At 65.1% G+C, this 21370-nt stretch overlaps 3 protein-coding genes across 7 annotated transcripts; 2 read left to right on the top strand and 1 right to left on the bottom strand.

Moving 5' to 3' along the window:
* Positions 1-351: 351 nt before the first annotated feature.
* Positions 352-6868, bottom strand: HNRNPA1 (heterogeneous nuclear ribonucleoprotein A1). 4 transcript variants are annotated; one of them, XM_084277388.1, is made up of 11 exons: positions 6740-6868; positions 5028-5144; positions 4658-4804; positions 4299-4509; positions 4124-4216; positions 3910-4044; positions 3391-3462; positions 2995-3192; positions 1892-2014; positions 918-981; positions 352-718 (listed from the first exon to the last, which is right to left on the bottom strand). In XM_084277388.1, exons 1-10 carry the CDS (start codon positions 6752-6754, stop codon positions 926-928), a joined length of 1167 nt encoding a protein of 388 aa, XP_084133514.1. In that variant the 5' UTR covers positions 6755-6868; the 3' UTR covers positions 352-718; positions 918-925. The 4 variants fall into 4 exon arrangements, with proteins under 4 accessions (XP_084133514.1, XP_084133515.1, XP_084133516.1 ...); XM_084277389.1 differs by having other exon boundaries at positions 3910-4011; XM_084277390.1 differs by lacking the exon at positions 3391-3462.
* Positions 6869-7274: 406 nt separating this feature from the next.
* Positions 7275-14909, top strand: CBX5 (chromobox 5). Of its 2 annotated transcripts, none has more exons than XM_084277398.1 (5): positions 7275-7373; positions 9354-9510; positions 9578-9746; positions 12937-13034; positions 13128-14909. In XM_084277398.1, exons 2-5 carry the CDS (start codon positions 9374-9376, stop codon positions 13276-13278), a joined length of 555 nt encoding a protein of 184 aa, XP_084133524.1. In that variant the 5' UTR covers positions 7275-7373; positions 9354-9373; the 3' UTR covers positions 13279-14909. The 2 variants fall into 2 exon arrangements, with proteins under 2 accessions (XP_084133524.1, XP_084133523.1); XM_084277397.1 differs by having other exon boundaries at positions 9578-9764.
* A 2478-nt stretch (positions 14910-17387) lies between these two features.
* SMUG1 (single-strand-selective monofunctional uracil-DNA glycosylase 1) lies at positions 17388-20460 on the top strand (the record flags this gene model as incomplete). Its single annotated transcript, XM_084277202.1, has 2 exons — positions 17388-17711; positions 19912-20460. 2 exons carry the CDS (start codon positions 17388-17390, stop codon positions 20458-20460), a joined length of 873 nt encoding a protein of 290 aa, XP_084133328.1.
* Positions 20461-21370: the final 910 nt, after the last annotated feature.

The raw sequence follows: 21370 nt of genomic DNA, 5'->3' as shown, positions 1-21370 counted from the left end.
TTTGTTTTTTTTAAAAAAAAAAAAAAAAAAAAAAGAGACACATTTATTCAGCGTCAGGTTGTTACAGGCAGCGACCGACAGCACGGAAATAAAACCCAGCCCCCCCCCAAAACCCCCCCACCCCAGCAAGGCAAAGCATGGGAGGGCGGCTTTTGGGAGGGGGGAGCAAAGGGGAGGGGGATGGAGGTGGGTTGAGGGGGGTGGGGGGGGAGAAAACTCCTCGTGGGAATGTTTTCACTGCACAGAGAGAAACCCCACCCCAACCAACCAACCAACTAATCAACCCCTTCCCCCTTCTAAATAAACCCCCCCCCACACCTCCCCCCACCCCAAAACACACCCCCACCCCAACCCCCCCCCCAAATTAAAATAGAACCTGTTGTACAATTAGTTCACAAAACACAGTCCTGGTTTTCAGCAAAAAAACAACAAAAAAAAAGGATAAGGAGACTTCTGTCTAAAACACACTTTGGGGGGGGGGGGAGCAGCTGATGAACCCCCCCCCCCAACCTCGTGTCCTCTCCCCCCCCCCCTTTCACCACGGCTTCTTTTTTTGGGGGGGGTGGGTGGGGGGGGCTGAGTTCCCAACCAGCAGAACGGAACCTTCAGAGCTTTAATTTTTAGGTTTTGGGTTGTGTTTTTTGGGTTAATTCTCCCCTGTCCCTTGGGTCTGGCTCTCTCTCTCTCTCTCTCTCCTCTCCTGCTAAAGGTTTGAGTCCTGTTGGATAACACGGAATACAAGAGGTTAATCTTAAGGGGGGGGGGGGAAGGGGAAAGGGGGGTCTGGGAGGGGTTTGGGGAGCTTATTTGCAAAAAACAGATTAAAAAGTTGGCTTTTTGATGGGTTTTTATTGTTTATTTAGATGTTGGGGGGGGTTTAAGGGGGGTTTTCTGGGGGTGGGGGGGGTGTTTCTTACCTGGGGTGTTAAAACCTCCGGCCGCCGCCGTAGCTGCCGCCGCCGCTTGAGCTGCCGTAGCCGCCTGGGGGGGACACACAGTGGGGTTAGAGGGGGGGTAGAGAAGGTTTTGGGGAGTGGGGGGGGTACAAGGGGGTGGGAAGTCAGAAGGGAAGTGGGTTTGGGCCCCTTAAATCCTTCCGTGTCCCTTCCTGGGGACTCACTGACATACATGGTGTGGTTGAGCCCCTTAAATCCTTCCATGTCACCCCCCAGCCCTCCTGGGGACTCAAGGGGGGTTTAAGCCCCTTAACTCTTCCTGTGCCCCCCACCCAGCCCCCTCCCAGGGAGTTACTGCCATACAGGGGAGGGGTTTGAGCCTCTTAACTCTTCCTGTGCCCACCTCCCAGCCCTCCTGGGGACCCACTGCCATATGGGGGGGTGGGAGATTGAGCCCCATAACTCCTCCTGTGTGTCCCCCCCACTGACTCACAGGGGTTTAAGCCCCTTGACTCCCCCTGTCTGCCCCTCCCAGCCCTCCTGCAGACCTACCACCACTGTAGGGGGGGGTTGAGCCCCTTAACTCCCCCCATGCCCCCCCTTGCCAGCCCTCTCAAAGACTCACTGGGGTTTAAGCTGCCCCCTTAAACACCACTGGGCTTTAAGCCCCCCCGCCTCCAGGGGACCCACCACTGCTGTACAGGGGTTTGAGCCCCTTTGACTCCCCCCTAGCCCCCCCCCCAGGACTCACAGGGGTTTGAGCCCCTTTAACTCCCCCTCTGTGCCCCCCCCAGGACTCAAAGGGGTTTGAGCCCCTTTAATCCCCCTCTGTGCACCCCCCCCAGGACTCACAGCTGCTGTACAGGGGTTCGAGCCCCTTTAACCCCCCCTCTGTGCCCCCCTAGCCCCCCCCCCAGGACTCACCGCTGCTGTACAGGGTTTGAGCCCCTTTAACCCCCCCTCTGTGCCCCCCCAGCCCCCCCCCCAGGACTCACCGCCGCCGTAGGGCCCCGAGCTCCTGCCCCCGAAGTTGCCGCCCTTCATGGGGCCGAAATTGGACGACTGGTTGTTGTAACTGCCAAAGTCGTTGTAGTTCCCCCCGCCGCCGAAGTTACTGCCTGGGGGGGGGCAAAGGGGGGGCTGGAGCAGTGGAAGGAAGAGGGAAGGACCTGGGGGGCTTTGGGGGGGTGTAATGGAGAGCCCACAAGTACCCCAAGGTCAGAGGGGTGTTTAACTTGGCCCCAAGGAATTGGTGGGGGGGGTGGTGGTGGTTAATGGGGGCCCTGGAGACACCCCATGGCTGGGGGGCGGGGGGAATGTAACAGGAAGCCCAGAGGCAGTTGGGGGTTTTGGGGTGATTCTGTTAAGTCTGGGGGTGTTAAATGAGGGGGGAGGGGGCAATGGAAGCACCCCAGTGCCAGGGAGAGGATTTAATGGGGAGCCTGGAGGTTGGGAGGGGGGAGTAATGGGGAGCCCAGAGGCACCCAGGACCCTGGGGGTAGTTGGGGGTGTAACAGGGAGCCCAGAGGCACCCAGGACCCTGGGGGGGAATTAACAGGGAGCCTGGAGGTACCCAGGACCCTGAGCAGGGTTTGGGGGAGTAACGGGGAGCTCGGAAACACCCAGGATCCTGAGCAGGGGTGGGGGGGTTGGGGGGTCTAGCAGGGAGCCCAGAGGCACCCAAGACCCTGCTGAGGGGTGGATTGGGGGGTCTAACAGGGAGCCTTGAGGCACCCAAGACCCTGGGGGAGATTAACAAGGTGTCTGGAGGCACCCAGGACCCTGAGCAGGGTTTGGGGGGAGAAATGGGGAGCCCAGAGGCATCCAGGACCCTGGGGGGGATTAACAGGGAGCCCAGAAGCACCCAAGACCCTGAGCAGGGTTTGGAGGGGGGAGTAATGGGGAGCCCAAAGGCACCCAGAACCGTGGGGATAGTTGGGGGTGTAAGAGGGAGCCCAGAAGCACCCAGGACCCTGAGCAGGGTTTGGAGGTGGGTGGGGGAGTAACGGGGAGCCCGCTGACACCCCGCTGCAGGCTGTGGGGGTTCACCAAGGACCCCAGAAGGGATTTTTGGGGATGGGGTGTGTGGTTGCCTGACCTGTGCCCGCTTCCGAGAGGCCGTTCCGCACGGCCAGCGCGGGCCCCCGGGCAGGACGCCGTCCTCCGCTGCCGCCGCCGCCGAAACCCCCCCCGCCGTTATTGTAACCGTCGTAGGTGCTGCTGCCGCCGCCGCCGCCGCCGTAACCCCGGTTGCCGCCACCGCCGGAATAACCGGGGCCGCTGCCGCCGCCGTAACCTGAAGGAGAGGAGGAAGGAGGGCGCTGAGCTGCCAAGGCCGTAAGGGAAGGCGCGTGGGGGCCGGGCTCCGGGTTCGGTAGGGCGGTGGGCTGCGTCCGCTGTCTGGGCCGGGCCACGGGGCCGGCTGGCGTCCTCGGCGAGCGGTTGGGCAACGCGTTGGCCGCTGCCCGTCGGAGAAATCCCGCTCTGGCCTTACCGTCATTGCCAAATCCATTATAGCCGTCTCCGCCGCCGCCATAACCGCCACCGCGGCTGCCACCAAACCCACCTGAAAAGAACAAACCGTTGTGGTTCAATCGGGTCACGCGGGGTGTGCGTGGTGGGGGGTTGGGTGCGTGGTGGGGGGTTGGGGGGTTGGTTTTTGGGGGGCCCCCTCGGGATGGTTTTTGGGTTGGTTTGGGGTGTTTTTTTAGAGGTGTGCCTAAGAAAGAAAAGCGCCCCAGAATGGTTGGGGTTGTAGGGTGAGGAGCGACACCCTGCCCGGGCTGAGATGGGGCAGGGAAAGGTGGGGCTGGGGGCATGGGGAGGGGGGAAAGGAAAAAGGGGAGGTGGGTTGAGAGGTAAAGCGGTGGCAGCCGGGAGCGGAGGCGGCGTTTGGGTTAAGTTTGGAGCTGCTTCTTGGAGCCGACGGTGTCGCCCTTGGGGGCTGGCAAGCTGGAGGGGTTGTTCCCCACCTTACCCCCCACCCACCCCCCCCCCCAAAAAACCCACTCACCACGGCCGCCGAAGTTGCCGCCGCGACTGAAGTTGTCGTTACCGCCGAATCCACCCCCGCGGCCGCCGCCGCCGCCACCGAAGTTCCCGGACCCGCTGCGGCCTAGGAGAGGGGGAGGAGGAGGAGGGGGACAGCCTTTAGGAACAGCACAGGCAGCGGGGTCTAGCAGCAGCTCGGGGGGTGGGGGGAGCAGGGGGTCGAGCCGCCGGCTCACCTCTCTGGCTGGCTGAGGCGCTGGCCATCTCCTGCTTGGAGAGAGCTTTCCTCACCTCGCAGTTGTGCCCGTTCACAGTGTGGTACTTCTGAACTAGAGGAGAAGGGGGAAGAAATTAGGGGAGGGGGATGTAAAGGAGGGGGTCCCACCTGCTTTCAGCACACGTGGGACTTACTGACTATCTTGTCGACCGAGTCGTGGTCGTCGAAGGTGACGAAGGCGAAGCCCCTCTTCTTGCCGCTGCCGCGGTCAGTCATGATCTCGATGACTTCGATTTTGCCATACTGGCCAAAATAGTCCCTCAAGTGATGCTCCTCTGTGTCCTCCTTGATCCCCCCCACAAAGATCTTCTTGACTGTGAGGTGGGCGCCGGGCCGTTGGGAATCCTGCGGGAGAAGAGGGCGGCGTGGGTTGGGGATGGGGGAGTTGAGGGGGGAGCATCCCCAAAAAGCAGCTGCGTGGAGGGTTCTGAACAGTGAGGATCCAGATGCTGGGATGTAAAAGGCTCAGCAAGGCCCTGAGCTGCTTCCCTACCTCTCTGGACACGGCCCTCTTTGGTTCGACGACTCTGCCGTCCACTTTGTGCGGCCGGGCGTTCATGGCGGCGTCCACTTCTTCCACTGAGGAGTACGTGACGAAGCCGAAACCTCGGGAGCGTTTGGTGTTGGGGTCCCTCATCACCTGAGGGGACAGGGAGACATCAGGAAACAGCATGAAGCATCCCCCCCCAATCCTCAAACAGCAGCAACCCCCCCCTTCCCCTTCCCCAAACCCTCCACGGGGACTCAGCCCCCTTCTCCTCGCATCCCGTTCACCCAACACCCTCCCGTCCCAGGGGGGTGGGAGGCGGAGGGGAAGGGGGGGCAGAGGGCCCAGCAGGGGTTTTGGGGTGCAGGGGCCTTACCACGCAGTCGGTCAGGGTGCCCCATTGCTCGAAGTGGCTGCGCAGGCTCTCGTCTGTGGTTTCGAAGCTCAGGCCGCCGATGAAGAGCTTGCGGAGCTGCTCGGGCTCCTTCGGAGACTGTGGGGAGGGGGGGGATACCAGAGAGGGGGGGTGTGAGGGGTTAGACACCCCTGTAGCCCCACAGATAGAGACACTGACCCCCCCAAAACCCAAATGTAGGAGCCTCTTGAGTTCTGCCAACCAAGGAGAGGTCCTGTCACCCCCAAATGCCCCCTCCCCGGGGCTGCCTTGCACCCCCACAGCGCCAGGGAGGCCCTGTCACCCCCTGCCCACCCTCACTGGACCCACTGTACTCCATCATATCTCTCTCTAGCCCCACCACCCCCCAAAACACCTTCTAACGGGCTTCCTCACACTCCCCTGGCCCCAGGGGGGGCTTTTTTCATACTCAGCCCCCTCCCTGACACCCCCCTCCCAGCTCTATCCACAGGCTTCCCCAATCTCCTTCCTCAAGACCCTCCACGGGGCTGAACTGGCCCCCAGAGAAACCCTGGGGACCCCAGGCTCTATTTATGAGGCTGAGCAGGCCCAGGGAAGCCCCTTGGGAGCCTCCAACCCCAATCTGGGAGGCTACCTGTTCCCTCAAGGGGCCTGAGACTCCCCCCCAAGGCTAGCCTATGGGGCCACCCTGACCCCAAAGAGATCCCCAGCCTCCACCTGTGGGGGTATGCAGGCCCAAAAATGGACCAGGATCACTCATCTGTAGAGTACCCAGGCCCAAAAAGGGACCCCCAGGCTCCACCTGTGGGGGTACCCAGGCCTAAAAGGGACCCCCAGCCCCCAACTGTGGGAGTACCCAGGCCTAAAAGGGACCGTGAGCACTCAACTGTGGGGCTACACAGCCCCCAAAAGGGATCCTGAGGCCCTCCCCAACCCCTGTCTGAGGGGATATCCAGGCCCAAAAGAGATCGCCAGCCCCCATCTGTGGGGGTACCCAGAACCCAACGGGCCCCTGAGCCCCCCAGGCCCCAACCGAGGAGATCTGTAGGCCGCAAAAGTACCCTGAGCCTCCCCAGCCCCCATAAGAGTTCTCCAGGCCCCGAAGGGATCCTGAGCCTGCCCAGGCCCCGCCTGAGGCGATGCCCAGGCCCCACAAGGCCCCCAGCGCCCCCACGGGGCAGCGCAGGCCCCTGACCCTCCCCATTCGAACCTGCAGCGCTGCGCAGGCCTTAAGAAAGCCCTAAAGCCTCCCAGGCCGGCTCCAAACAGCCCCTGACCCCCCCCTTCAACCCTCAGCCCCCCCTCAATGTGTGACCGAGATCCCCGGCGGGCCCGGGTTCCCCCTTGGCCGGCCGGCCCTGCGCACTGCGCATGCGCGGAGGCGCCGCCGCCGCCATCGCCCACCCGAGCACAAAGGCGCGCACGTGGCCCCGCGCGCGGGGAGCCGCGGTGGGGAAGGGGGGGGGAGGAGGGAGGAGGGGGGGGGGAAGAGCGGGCGCGCGCGCGGGGCTGCGCATGCGCCGCGCGGGCCCCCCGGCGCGCGGCGGGCCCTCGGCGCCTGCGCGGAAGGCGGCGGGTTAGAGCGGCGCGCAGGCGCAGTAGGCGCGGCCCGCTCGGCGGCGAACGGGGCGGCGGGGGCGGGGAGGCCGCGGCGGGCGGCGGAGGCCGGCGGCGGGGCGGGGCCGGGCCGGGAGTGCGGCGGAGGGGCTTACCTCGGACTTGGCCATGGTGGCGGCGCGGGGCTGGGCGGGCTGGTCGGCGGGCGGCTCAGCGCGCGATGCTCCCTCTGCGAGGCGCCGACACAGAAAGGGGCCGAGCGACGCGAGCGCCGCCGCCTCACTCCGCCGCCCCCGCCGTCTGCCCGCCCCAGCGCCGCTCCCATTGGGCGGCACCGCCCGCGCCGCGCCCCCGCGCCGCCTCCGATTGGGCGGCGGGGCCGAGCGGCGCGGTTTCATTGGCTGTGCTCAGCCGCCCCGCCTGCGCTGCCGCCACCCATTGGCCAAAGCGGCAGAAGTCCCACCCTCCGCTCTTCACGGATTGGGCCAGACCGCCGCGGCACCGCCCCGCGTCGCTTTTCCCGCTCCAGCCCGGTGACTCCCCGTCTCTCCTTGGATTGGCTCTCTCGCCGGGGTTCCCGCCCCTTGCTTCCCTCTGATTGGTTAACCCCGCCGCGCCGCCGTTCCCATTGGCGGGCGCGCCTATCGCTCCGCGCTGCCCGGCGGCGGGCCCGGCGGTCGGCGAGCACAGCACAGCGCGGCGGGCGGCAGCAGCAGGGCGCGGCGGCGGCGCCGCGGCGGCGAGTCCCGGCGGCGGTGAGGAGGGGCAGCCCCCCCGCCGGCGCCCAAGGTAGACCAGAGGGCGGCGGGGGGGGCGAGGGGGGGGGAAGAGGAGGGCGAGCGGACGCATGCGCCGAGCGCGGCCGGCGGCGCCTGCGCGCTGCGGGCGGTTTTGGCGGGCGGAGCGGCGGCGGCGGCTCGGACGGGTGGCCAGACCGCGGCGGACGGGTCGGCGCCGGAGCCGCTCCCCGCCCAGGTAGCGGCGGCTGGCGGCGGATGAATGGGGGGCAGGGCGGGGGCGCAGCCCGCCGGCGGGATGAGCAGGCGCGCTGACCAATGGCGGCGGCGGAGGGCGGGAGCGAGTGGCGGGCGGCTCGGCCAATGGGAGCGGCGGAAAGGCTGCACGGTTCGGGGAGTGACGGACGGCTGGGCCAATGGCGACGGGGGGGGAGGCGGGGCGGTCCGGCTGCGACCGGCGGCGCGCCCAACCAATGAACGAACGGATGCGGCCGCCCCGCTGGCCAATAGGAAGAGGTGGCGCGCTGTTCGCCCCGCCCCCGAGGCCCGGTCCCGCGTAGAGCGCTGAGCGCCGGGACCGGGTCGCGGCTCTGCCGGCACCGGGCCGGCTCCGCGGCAGCAGCACCGAGCCCGGCCCGCCCGGTTTTCACCTCAGGACGGGGCTTTTCCCTTCAAAAAGCCACTTTTCGCCTCATAACGGCCCTTTGCTTTTGTTCCCCCCGCCTCCCGCGGGCACCTTCAGGGATGCGGCGCCTCAGGGCTCCGTCCCCGCCCTTCAGCACCAAAAATCGCCCTTTTCACCCGAAAAACCGCCTTTGTCCACCCAAAACGGGCCTTTCACCCCCAAAACTGCCTTTTTACCCTAAAAATTGCACTTTTTTACCCCTGATCCCCACTTTCCACCCTCAAGCTGCCTTTTTTAGCCTCAAAATCTCCTCTTTTACCCTCAGAACTGCCCTTTTCACCTCAAAAACTGCTTATTTAACCTCCAAATCCCCCTTTTTACCTCCAAAATTCCTTTTTTAACCCCCAGACCTCCTTTTAATCCAATAATAATTTACTTTAACTCCTCAAGCGGCCTTTTTAACCCTCAAAACTGCTATTTTTAACCAAAAACCTGCCCTTTTTACCCATAAAATTGCTCTTTAAAAAAAAAAAACCGCTATTTTTATCCCAAATGCGCCATTTTTGCTCTCCAAATCTCCCTTTTTACCCCCAAAACTGCCCTTTTTATGCCCAAACTCGCCCTTTTTACCCTCAAAACCACTCCTTTTGCCTCAAAAACTGCTTTTTTAACCCCCAACCCTCCCTTGTTACCCCTAAAGCCACCCTTTTTTCCACAAACCCACCATTTTTACCATCCGAATCTCCCTTTTTACCCCCCAAAACCCCCCTTTTACCCTAAAAATTGCTCTTTTTTACCCCGAAACCCACCTTTTTTTCCAAAAAGTGCCCTTTTTACCCTCAAACCCACCCTTTTTACCCCCAAACCTGCCACTTTTAACCTCAATATACCACTTTTTTTACCCCCTTTTGACCCAGGGGTAAATCCAGGTGCCCAGTTTGGGCTTGAGCTGCCCAGGGAATGAGGAGGACGAGGAATTTCCTGACCTCTGCTTATTTTAGGGCTGAACCAAACCAAAACCCAACGCATCCCCAACCACAAAGCCATGTCTTTTGGCCTTAAAACCTTTTATTTTTAGGGTTTTTTTTAGGTTTAGACCTCGGAAGAGCTTTTCTAGGAGGGGGAAGACCCTAAATCACTCTGTATTCCCCCTCCTTCCCTTCTCCCCCCACATTTAATTCCCTTTTAAACACCTTCCCCCAATAAACCCAGCACCATATTACAAATTAACGGGGGAAAATAGACTTTCCCACCCCCTCCCCCTTCAAAACCCTCCCTTATTTCAAGCTGTTTGAACCCAAATCGCGTTGGGAAGCGCCGGTTCCTTGTCTGTTCGAGGGGGTTGGGGAAGGGTGACGGGGTGCTGGGGGGGGGGGGGGTCCCCCAATAACCACCCCACCCACCCAGGACCCGTTGGGCGCTGCGCTATGGGCAAGAGGAGCAAGCGGCCAGCCGACAGCTCGTCCTCTGGAGACGAGGAAGAGTATGTGGTGGAGAAGGTGCTGGACCGGCGCGTGGTGAAGGGCCAGGCCGAGTACCTGCTCAAGTGGAAAGGCTTCTCCGAGTAAGTACCACCGGGGACGGTGACGATGAGGAGGGTGAGGAGGGTAACGGTGGCTGTTTGGTAACAGGGAACACAATACTTGGGAGCCGGAGAAGAACCTGGATTGTCCGGAGTTGATCTCGGAGTTTATGAGGAAATACAAGAAGATGAAGGAAGGTGATGGGAATAAACCGCGAGAGAAGGCGGAGGGAGCCAAGAGGAAAGGAGGGCTGCCCGCCAGCGGGGAGGATGTCAAGGTCAAGAAGAAGAGGGAGGTGAGGGAGGGATACACCGTGGGAGGGGGTGGGATGGGAACCTGGGGAAGGGAATGGCAGCCCTGGGATGGGAACGTGGGGAAGGGGATGGCAGCTCTGGGATGGGAACGTGGGGAAGGGGATGGCAGCCCTGGGATGGGAATGTGGGGAAGGGGATGGCAGCTCTGGGATGGGAACGTGGGGAAGGGGATGGCAGCCCTGGGATGGGAACCTGGGGAAGGGGATGGCAGCCCAGGGATGGGAACGTGGGGAAGAGGACGTCTGGCAGCTCTGGGATGGGAACCTGGGGAAGGGAATGGCAGCTCTGGGATGGGAACCTGGAGAAGGGAATGGCAGCCCTGGGATGGGAACCTGGGGAAGGGAATGGCAGCCCTGGGATGGGAACGTGGGGAAGGGGATGGCAGCCCTGGGATGGGAACGTGGGGAAGGGGATGTCTGGCAGCCCTGGGATGGGAACGTGGGGAAGGGGATGTCTGGCAGCCCTGGGATGGGAACGTGGGGAAGGGGATGGCAGCCCTGGGATGGGAACGTGGGGAAGGGGATGGCAGTCCAGGGATGGGAACGTGGGGAAGGGAATGGCAGCCCTGGGATGGGAACGTGGGGAAGGGGATGGCAGCCCTGGGATGGGAACGTGGGGAAGGGGATGGCAGCCCTAGGATGGGAACGTGGGGAAGGGGATGTTTGGCAGCCCTGGGATGGGAACGTGGGGAAGGGGATGGCAGCCCTGGGATGGGAACGTGGGGAAGGGGATGGCAGTCCAGGGATGGGAACGTGGGGAAGGGAATGGCAGCCCTGGGATGGGAACGTGGGGAAGGGGATGGCAGCCCTAGGATGGGAACGTGGGGAAGGGGATGTTTGGCAGCCCTGGGATGGGAACGTGGGGAAGGGAATGGCAGCCCTGGGATGGGAACATGGGGAAGGGGATGTCTGGCAGCCCTGGGATGGGAACCTGGGGAAGGGAATGGCAGCCCTAGGATGGGAACGTGGGGAAGGGGATGTTTGGCAGCCCTGGGATGGGAACGTGGGGAAGGGGATGGCAGCCCTAGGATGGGAACGTGGGGAAGGGGATGTTTGGCAGCCCTGGGATGGGAACCTGGGGAAGGGAACATCCAGCAGCTCTGGGACAGGGACAGGGACCTAGGGAATGGGACACCTGGGAACTCGGGGAAGGGGATGTCCAGCAGCTCCGGGACAGGGACAGGAACTCAGGGAAGGGGACAGCAGCTCTGGGATAGGGACAAGGATAGGGATGGGAACCTAGGGAAGGGGATGTCCAGCAGCTCTGGGACAGGGACAGGAACTCAGGGAAGGGGACAGCAGCTCTGGGATAGGGACAAGGATAGTGATGGGAACCTGGGGAAGGGGATGCCCAGCAGCTCTGGGACAGGGACAGGAACTCAGGGAAGGGGACATCCAACAGGTCTGGGATAGGGACAAGGATAGGGATGGGAACCTGGGGAAGGGGATGCCCAGCAGCTCTGGGACAGGGCAGCTCGAGGACAGGCACCCAAGTGTGAGGACAAGGACCCAGGACAGACACCCAGGAGTGAGGACAGGGACCCAGGGAAGGAGATTCCCAGCAGCCCTGGGATGGGGACAGGCACCCAGGGATGGAGACAGGCAGCCAGGGATGGACACCCAAAGGTGGGGACACTCAATGTCCCTATATTAGGCTTCTGGGGACAGGGGAAGGAGAAGGCATCCCTGGGATGGGGACAGGGATGGGAACCTGGGGAATGGGATGCCTGGCATCCCTGGGATGGGGACAGGGATGGGAACCTGGGGAAGGGGATGCCTGGCATCCCTGGGATGGGGACAGGGATGGGAACCTGGGGAAGGGGATGCCTGGCATCCCTGGGATGGGGACAGGGATGGGAACCTGGGGAAGGGGATGCCTGGCATCCCTGGGATGGGGACAGGGATGGGAACCTGGGGAAGGGGATGCCTGGCATCCCTGGGATGGGGACAGGGATGGGAACCCTGGGAAGGGGATGCCTGGCATCCCTGGGATGGGGACAGACACCCAGGATGGTTAGGGACACGCTGCCCACTGTGGTCTGACCCTGGGATCCCGCTGATGATCTGCAGGGGAAAAGAAAGGGAAGGGGAAGGGGAAAGGGAAGTGGAAGTTCCCCCCTTCCCTGAGGGGTGCAGAGGTGCCAGCTGCAGCGGGAGCCTCTGGAGAAGGACCCCAGCCCAGATCAGACCCCCAGTTACACCCACAGCACCCATCACCCCATCCCAAGTCTGGCTTCTCTCCGGCCTGGCCGCGCTCCGAGGTGATCTCACTGCCCTGGAATTGTTTCCTGGGCCCTTATCTCCCCTGGCCCTTATCTCCTGCTGGTCCCCTGCTTGTGCTGCAGTCTGTGCTGGGTTATGGGAGGATTTTGACTCCCACAGGACCTGGAGGAGAAACTGGATTGTTTCTTCAGGGACAGGCTGGGGATGGGCACCCAGGGGTCAGAACAGGGACCTGGGGGCAAGGACAAGGACCATGGGGCGAGGACAGGGACCCAGGGGTGATGACAGGGACCCAGGACAGGGACCCAGGGGCAAGGACAGGGACCCAGGGGCAAGGACAAGGACCATGGGGCGTGGACAGGGACCCAGAGCTGGGGACAGACACGCAGGGGCAAGGATAGGGACCCAGGACAGGGACCCAGGGTTGAGGACAGGCACTGAGGAGTCAGGACAGGGACCCAGGGCTGGGAACTGGCACCCAAGGGTGAGGACAGGGACCCAGGGACGAGGGCAGGGACCCAGGACAGGGACCCAGGGCTGGGAACTGGCACCCAAGGGTGAGGACAGGGACCCAGGGATGAAGACAGGGACCCAGGGATGAAGGCAAGGACCCAGGACAGGGACCCAGGGCTGGGAACTGGCACCCAAGGGTGAGGACAGGGACCCAGGGATGAAGACAGGGACCCAGGGATGAAGGCAAGGACCCAGGACAGGGACCCAGGGCTGGGAACGGGCGCCCAATGTCACCACCACCACAGCTGGGGATGTCCTCAACCCCATAACCTCCCTCCATCCCTCCATCCATCCCAAACCAGGGCCATAACCCCCTCCCAACCCCCCCCCCTCATCACCCCTTAAACACCTCCAAACCACTTCAGCCCCCCAAGAAACGTCCCTTTTCCCCCCCTCCCCCTCTCTCCACAACCCACAGAGCAACGACATCGCCCGGGGCTTCGAGCGGGGGCTGGAGCCCGAGAAGATCATCGGTGCCACCGACTCCTGCGGGGACCTGATGTTCCTCATGAAGTGGTGAGGCCCCTCTGCCCATCCCAGGGTGGTGGTGGGGGGGGGTAAACCATCCCTTTTTTAGTGCCCCCCCTACTCATTTATTCCCCCTCCCAGGAAGGACACGGATGAGGCTGACCTGGTGCTGGCCAAGGAGGCCAACCTGAAGTGTCCCCAGATCGTCATCGCCTTCTACGAGGAGCGGCTGACCTGGCACGCCTACCCCGAGGACACGGACAGCAAAGAGAGGGACACCCCCCGCAGCTAAGGCGGCCCCCCCACCCCCCTCCTCCCCACACCACCACCACCTGTACATAGCCCCCCCCCCCCCAACACCCATCTAACCCCCCCCCAACACCCCCACCCCACCCCACGCACCCCTCAGCATCTCTCGTGTGTGTGTGTGTGTGTGTCTCGTGTGGGACCCCCCCCCCCCCCCAAATCTCATCGTGTCCCCAGGCAGGGAACATCTTGTGCCCCCTTCCCCCCCCCCCCCCTCCCCAAAATGTCCCATCCTGGGGACTGGGGAGGGGACAGGTGCATGTGTGTGTGTGCCCCCCCTCCACAAGCCCCCCCCCCCCATCCTGGGGACAGGGGAGGGGACAGGTGCATGTGTGTGTGTGCCCCCGCCCCCCCAACAACTCCCCCCTCCTGGGGACAGGGGAGGGGACAGGCACACGTGTGTGTGTGTGTGTGTGCCCCCCCTCCACAAGCCCCCCCCCCCCCATCCTGGGGACAGGGGAGGGGACAGGTGCATGTGTGTGTGTGCCCCCGCCCCCCCAACTCCCCCCTCCTGGGGACAGGGGAGGGGACAGGTGCATGCCCCCCATCCTGGGGACAGGGGAGGGGACAGGTGCACCTGTGTGTGGCCCCCCCCAACTCCCCCCTCCTGGGGACAGGGGAGGGGACAGATGCACCTGTGAGTGTGGCCCCCCCATCCACAAGCCCCCCCCCCCCATCCTGGGGACAAGGGAGGGGACAAGGTACATGTGTGTGTGTGCCCCCCACCCCCTCCACAATGCCCCCCCCACCTAGGGGACAAGGGAGGGGATAGGTGCACCTGTGTGTGCCCCCCCCCTCCACAAGCCCTCCCCCCCCCTCCTGGGGACAAGGGAGGGGACGGGCACACGTGTGTGTGTGTGTGTGTGTGGCCCCCCCATCCTGAAGCCCCCTCCCCCCCCCCCATTCTGGGGACAGGGGAGGGGACAGGTGCATGTGTGTGTGTGCCCCCCCCCCCAACAACTCCCCGCTCCTGGGGACAGGGGAGGGGACAGATGCACCTGTGAGTGTGGCCCCCCCCCATCTAGGGGACAAGGGAGGGGAGGGGACAGGTGCACCTGTGAGTGTGCCCCCCCCCATCCTGGGGACAGGGGAGGGGACAGGTGCACCTGTGAGTGTGGCCCCCCCATCCTGAAGCCCCCCCCCATCTAGGGGACAAGGAAGGGGAGGGGACAGGTGCACCTGTGTGTGCCCCCCCCATTTTTGGGGACAAGGGAGGGGACAGGCACACGTGTGTGTGTGTGTGTGTGTGTGTGCCCCCCCCCTCCACAAGCCCCCCCCCATCCTGGGGACAAGGGAGGGGACAGGCGCATGTGTGTGTGTGGCCCCCCCATCCTGAAGCCCCCCCCCATCCTGGGGACAAGGGAGGGGACAGGTGCATGTGTGTGTGTGCCCCCCCCCTTCACAACCCTCCCCCCCCCATCCTGGGGACAGGGCAGGGGACAGGCACACCTGTGTGTGTGCCCCCCCCCCCCCCCAGATATGGGGTCTTTTTGGGGGGAGGGGGGTGTCGGCCCCGGGTTTTTTGATGTTTTTCTAAGGTCGGTGTTTTTAGCTGGGGCCCCCCCGGGCCCCCCCCTCATCACCCCCCTTCCCCCCCCCCCCATTTGTCTCCAATAAACTGTCACTTTTCAGGAGCTGCCGTTTCGCTGGGGGAGGGGGGTGCTGGGGGGACCTCCCAGTGGTCCCAGTATGGCCCAGTTCAGCCCCAGTCAGGGGGGGTAAAGAGGAAAAGGAGGGGGGGGGTTGTCTCAGTGTGCCCCCCCCGCCTCACTTCCCCCCCAATGGGGTTGTGGATGGGGCTCTCTCGCCACCTGGTGGGCGCGACGTGGAGCTGCAGGACAGGGAGGGGACAGACAGGGGGACATGGGGGGGGGAGTGGGGGGCACACATGGTGGGGGGGGTACGGGCACGCTGAGGGGACACTGGGGGGGGCATGGGCACAGCAGGGTGGGGGGCGCACGGGGACACCTGAGCAGCAGGGAGGGGACACACGACACATACTGGGGTGGAACAGGCACACCGGAGGGGGGGATGTGGGGGGGGGGGGCTATGGGCACAGAATGGGGGGGCACGGGGACACCAGGTTGGGGAGGGACACCGGGAATGGGGAGGGGGACATGGGGACACTGGGAGGACACGAGACCCCAGGGACACTGGGAGTGGGAAGGGGGGAATGGGGGGGCTATGGGGGGGACATGGAGTGGGAGGGGGGGCTATGGGCACAGAATGGGGGGCACGGGGACACCAGGTTGGGGAGGGACACCGGGAATGGGGGGGGGGGGACACACATGGGGACACTGGGAGGACACGAGACCCCAGGGACACCGGGAGTGGGAAGGGGGGCATGGGGGGGCTATGGGGGGGGCACAGGGACACCAGGTCGGGGGGAGACACTGGGGAGGGACACTGGGAATGGGGGGGGGGACATGGGGACACTGGGAGGACAGGAGACCCCAGGGACACTGGGAGTGGGAAGGGGGGCATGGGGGGGGCACAGGGACACCAGGTCGGGGGGAGACACTGGGGAGGGACACTGGGAATGGGGGGGGGGACATGGGGACACTGGGAGGACAGGAGACCCCAGGGGATGACACACACAGACCAGGGGACATGGGGACTGGGAAGGGGGGCACAGGGGGGGCTATGGGGGGGGCTATGGGCACAGTATGTGGGGGGTACGGGGACACTGGGGCTGGGGTCGAGACACCAGTGAGGGGCACTGGGAGGACAGGAGACCCCGGGGGCTGACACACAGGGACCAGGGGACGGGGGACGGGGGGGGGACACGACACCGGGGGAGGGGGGGGCGGGCACACGAGGGGTGCTGGGGAGGGGGAGTTGTTGTTCCCCCCCCGCCAGGTTCCCCCGCGGCGCCGCCAGGAGGCGCCCTTGCCCCGCCGCAGCCCGCGCGGCGCCGCCCCCTCCTCCCTCCCTCCCTCCCCCCCCCCTCGAGGTCGCTCCGCCCCCCACGAGCCGTGCCCGTGCTCCCGCGCGCGCCCCGGAGCCGGCGGGGGGGGGCGGGGGGGAGGAGGAACGGGACCGGGGCGGGGGGGGTCAGGGGGGGTGTTCCCGCCGCAGGGCGCGCTGGGAAACCCCCGCGCAGACAAAGCCCCGCGCGGGGCACGCCGGGAAGGCGGCGGCGGGGTGGGCGCGGCCCCGGGACTCCAACTCCCAGCGGGCTTTGCGCGGGGCCGGGCCGGGGGTCAGGGGGCGGCGGCGGCGGCCGGAGCGCCGGGGCCGGGGCCGGGGCCGGGGCCGGGGCCGGGGCCGGGGCCGGGGCCGGGGCAGGGACAGGTAGGCCCGGGGTGGCGGCGTGACGTCACTGGGGGACTCGGGGGCGGGGAGGGGGCTGTGTGATGGGGGGGCGGCCTTGGAGGGGGGGTTGAGGGACCCTGGGCGGCCCGGGAGGGTCTGGGGGGGCTCTGAGGGCCTCGCGGCTCCTCTGGGAGGGCCCTGGAGCGGCCCAGAGGGGCTCGGGGGGGCTCTAGGGGTGCTTGGGGGGTCCTGGGGCGGCTCTGGGGTGCCTCTGGGCGGCCCTGGGACGGCCCGGGGGGTCTGGGGGTGTTTAGTGGGGCTGGGGGGGCTCTGAGGGCTTCGGGGCTTCTTCGGGGGGCTTTAGGGGTGCTTGGGGGGTGCTACGGCGGCTCTGGCGCCCTCAGGGGGCTCTGGGGTGCCTCTGGGCGGCCCTGGGACGGCCCGGGGGGTCTGGGGGTGTTTTGTAAGGGCTGGGGGGGCTCTGAGGGCCTCGGGGCTCCTCGGGGTGGGTGGGCTGGGACAGCCCAGAGGGTGTCTGGGGGGCTCTAGGGCTGCTTGGGGGGTCCTGGGGTGGCTCTGGCGCCTTTAGGGTGCTCTGGGTGACCCTGGGGGAGCTCTGGGGTGGCTCTGCGGCTGCTCGGGGGGCTCTGGAGGGCTCAAGGGGGCCCTGGGTGGGGGGGGCTCTGGGTGCCTGGGGAACACACTCCTCAGGGTTCCTGGGGGTGCAGGGGTCGGGTGGGGGCAGAGCCAAGCCCCCCCCTCCCCTCCCCTCGGGGCTAACCCTGTCCCCCCACCCTCCCCTCACCCACGTCCCATCCGCAGGCCCCAGGCGATGGCAGCATGGAGGAGGAGAGAGCAGCTGAGACAGCGGCGCCCGGGCTGGAGCCGGCGGTGAAGGAGGAAGAGGAGGAGGAGGAAGAGGAGGAGGAGGAGGAGGAGGGGGCTGAAGGCAGCCTGGCTGGGCGGTTCCTGCGGCTGGAGCAGGAGCAGAGCGCGCTGCTGGAGGAGCTGCCGCCCTTCGGGGAGCCGGTCAGCTACGTGTACCGGCCCCTGGACTACGCCTGGGAGCCGCACTGCCACTTCGTGCGGCGCTACTGCCGCGGCCGCAAGCGCGTCCTGTTCCTCGGCATGAACCCCGGGCCCTTCGGCATGGCCCAGACCGGGGTGCGGCACCGGCCGGGGGGGGAGAGGGGGGCTGGTGGGAGGGAAACTGAGGCACGGAGGAGGCGGGGATGGTGGTGGGGGGGTGTGCACACCCGAGGTGGGGGGGAAGCTGAGGTATGGGGTTGGGGGGAGCTCCCAGTCCATCCCAGTGTAGCATTCATTGAGGGAAACTGAGGCACGGAGGAGGGTGGGGTGGAGGGGGGGGGGAAACTGAGGCACGGAGGAGGGTGGGGTGGAGGGGGGGGGAAAGAGGGGGGCTGGTGGGAGGGAAACTGAGGCACGGAGAAGGCTGGGGTGGAGGGGGGGGGAAGCTGAGGTACGGAGGAGGCTGGGGTGGAGAGGGGGGGAAACTGAGGCACGGAGGAGGCTGGGGTGGAGGGGGGGGAACTGAGGCACAGAGGGGGATGGGGTGGAGGGGGGGGGAAACTGAGGTACGGAGGAGGCTGGGGTGGAGGGGGGAGGGAAACTGAGGCACGGAGGAGGCTGGGGTGGAGGGGGGGGGAAACTGAGGCACGGAGGAGGCGGGGATGGTGGTGGGGGGGTGTGCACACCCGAGGTGGGGGAAGCTGAGGTATGGGGTTGGGGGGAGCTCCCAGTCCATCCCAGTGTAGCATTCATTGAGGGAAACTGAGGCACGGAGGAGGCTGGGGTGGAGAGTGGGGGGAAACTGAGGCACGAAGGAGGCTGGGGTGGAGAGGGGGGGGGTGTGCACCTGAGGTGGGGGGGAAGCTGAGGTATGGGGTGGGGGAGGCTCCAAATCCATCCCTGTGTAGTGCTTGCTGAGGGAAACTGAGGCACGGAGGAGGCTGAGGTGGAGGGGGGGAAACTGAGGCACGGAGGAGGCTGGGGTGGAGGGGGGGGAAACTGAGGCACAGAGGAGGCTGGGGTGGAGGGGGGGGGAACTGAGGCACGGAGGAGGTTGGGGTGGAGAGGGGGGGAAACTGAGGCACGGAGGAGGCTGGGGTGGAGGGGGGGGGTGTGCACCTGAGGTGGGGGGGAAGCTGAGGTATGGGGTGGGGAGGGGTTCCCAATCCATCCCAGTGTAGCATTCACTGAGGGAAACTGAGGCACGGAGGAGGGTGGGATGGGCAGGGGAGGTGTGTGCACCTGAGGTGGGGGGGAAGCTGAGGTACAGGGTTGGGGGGTGCTCCCAATCCATCCCAGTGTAGTGCTTGCTGAGGGAAACTGAGGCACGGAGGAGGCTGGGGTGGAGAAGGGGGGGGGTGCACCTGAGGTTGGGGGAGAAGCTGAGGTATGGGGTGGGAGGGCTCCCAATCCATCCCTATGTAGTGCTTGCTGAGGGAAACTGAGGCACGGAGGAGGCTGGGGTGGAGGGGGGGGGAAACTGAGGCACGGAGGAGGCTGGGGTGGAGAGGGGGGTGTGTGCACCTGAGGTGGGGGGGAAGCTGAGGTATGGGGTTGGGGGGAGCTCCCAGTCCATCCCAGTGTAGTGTTCACTGAGGGAAACTGAGGCACAGAGGAGACTGGGATGGAGGGAGGGGAGTGTCTACCCAACAGGTGGTGGGAGAGCTCCCAGTCCATCCCAGTGTAGCACTAGCTGAGGGAAACTGAGGCATGGACAAGGCTGGGACAGGGTAGGTGGTGTGTGCGCACCTGAGGTGGGGGGGAGCTCCCAATCCATCCCAGCGTAGTATTCACTGAGGGAAACTGAGGCACAGGGGGTGAGGGTGCCTCCCAATCCATCCCAGCATAGCTCTGGCTGAGGGAAACTGAGGCACGGGGGGGTTGGGGTGCCTCCCAATCCATCCCAGCATAGCTCTGGCTGAGGGAAACTGAGGCACGGGGGGGTTGGGGTGCCTCCCAATCCATCCCAGCATAGCTCTGACTGAGGGAAACTGAGGCACGGGGGGGTTGGGGTGCCTCCCAATCCATCCCAGCATAGCTCTGGCTGGGGGAAACTGAGGCACAGGGGGTGAGGGTGTCTCCCAATCCATCCCAGCATAGCTCTGGCTGAGGGAAACTGAGGCACGGGGGGGTTGGGGTGCCTCCCAATCCATCCCAACGTAGCTCTGGCTGAGGGAAACTGAGGCACGGCTGCAACCACCTCAATCCTGTGCCCTCCATTCCCTACGGGTGAGGAACCTTCCCACCTGCGGGGCACCCCCAAACCCCCTCCCCCCTTTTAAACCTTCCCCAACCCCCCCTTTAACCTCCTCTCCTCTCCTTTCCCCTCCCTCAGGTGCCCTTCGGCGAAGCCTGGCACGTACGGGAGTGGCTGCGCGTGGCCGGCGGGGTGAGGAGACCCCCCAGGGAACACCCCGACCGCCCGGTGCTGGGCCTGAGCTGCCGCCGGGCCGAGGTGAGCGGGACCCGCTTCTGGGGCCTGGTCAGGACCCTCTGCCCCGACCCTCAGCTCTTCTTCCGCCATTGCTTCGTCCACAACCACTGTCCCCTCCTCTTCCTGGCCTCCACCGGCCGCAATTTAACCCCCACCGACCTACCCCCGGCCCAGCGGGCCCGGCTGATGGGCCTGTGCGACCGGGCGCTGGCTGGGGCCGTGCGGCTGCTGGGGGTGGGCCTGGTGGTGGGGGTCGGGCGCTACGCTGAGTGTCGGGCCCGTAAGGCCTTGGCTGCCGCCGGCTTGGGGGTCCGTGTGGAATGGTTACCCCATCCCTCCCCCCGCAATCCCCGCGCCAACCGGGGTTGGGAGGAGCTGGCCAAAGCCAGGCTGGGGGAACTGGGAGTGTTGGAGTTGTGGGGGGTGAAAGGGGAAGTGGAGGAGAGGTGAAAGGGGGATGGGGTGGGTGGTAGGGGGGGTCTGTGCCTCGGTTTCCCCAGTTGGGAGCTGGTTTGGGCACTTTTGGGAGGCAGAGAACGGATCCGTGCCTCGGTTTCCCCAGTTTGGAACTGGCTTGGGCACCATTGGAAGGTGGAGAATGGATCCGTGCCACAGTTTCCCAGTTTGGAACTGGCTTGGGCACCACTGGGAGGTGAACAATGGATCCATGCCTCAGTTTCCCAGTTTGAAACTGGTTTGGGCACCGTTGGGAGGCAGAGAACGGATCCGTGCCTCGGTTTCCCCAGTTTGGAACTGGTTTGGGCACCTTTGGGAGGCAGAGAACAGATCCGTGCCTCAGTTTCCCCAGTTTGGAACTGGTTTTGGCACCTTTGGGAGGCAGAGAACAGATCCGTGCCTCGGTTTCCCCAGTGGGGAACTGGTTTGGGCACCGTTGGGAGGCAGAGAATGGATCCATGCTTCAGTTTCCCAGTTTGGAACTGGTTTGGGCACTTTTGGGAGGCAGAGAACGGATCCGTGCCTCAGTTTCCCCAGTTTGGAACTGGCTTGGGCACCATTGGAAGGTGGAGAATGGATCCGTGCCACAGTTTCCCCAGTTTGGAACTGGTTTTGGCACCTTTGGGAGGCAGAGAACAGATCCGTGCCTCAGTTTCCCAGTTTGGAACTGGTTTTGGCACCGTTGGGAGGCAGAGAACCGATCTGTGCCTCAGTTTCCCAGTTTGGAACTGGTTTGGGCACCACTGGGAGGCAGAGAACGGATCCGTGCCTCGGTTTCCCCAGTTGGGAACTGGTTTGGGCACCACTGGGAAGTGGAGAACGGATCCGTGCCTCAGTTTCCCCACTGTGAGCAAAGCTGGCTCCCACCCCCAGGGCCTGGGGGGGGGTGGATGATGTACCCCAC

Source organism: Gallinula chloropus (assembly GCF_964237585.1).
Source record: "Gallinula chloropus genome assembly, chromosome: 31".
NCBI classification, from domain to species: domain Eukaryota; kingdom Metazoa; phylum Chordata; class Aves; order Gruiformes; family Rallidae; genus Gallinula; species Gallinula chloropus.
This window is presented reverse-complemented; position numbering and strand designations above follow the sequence as displayed.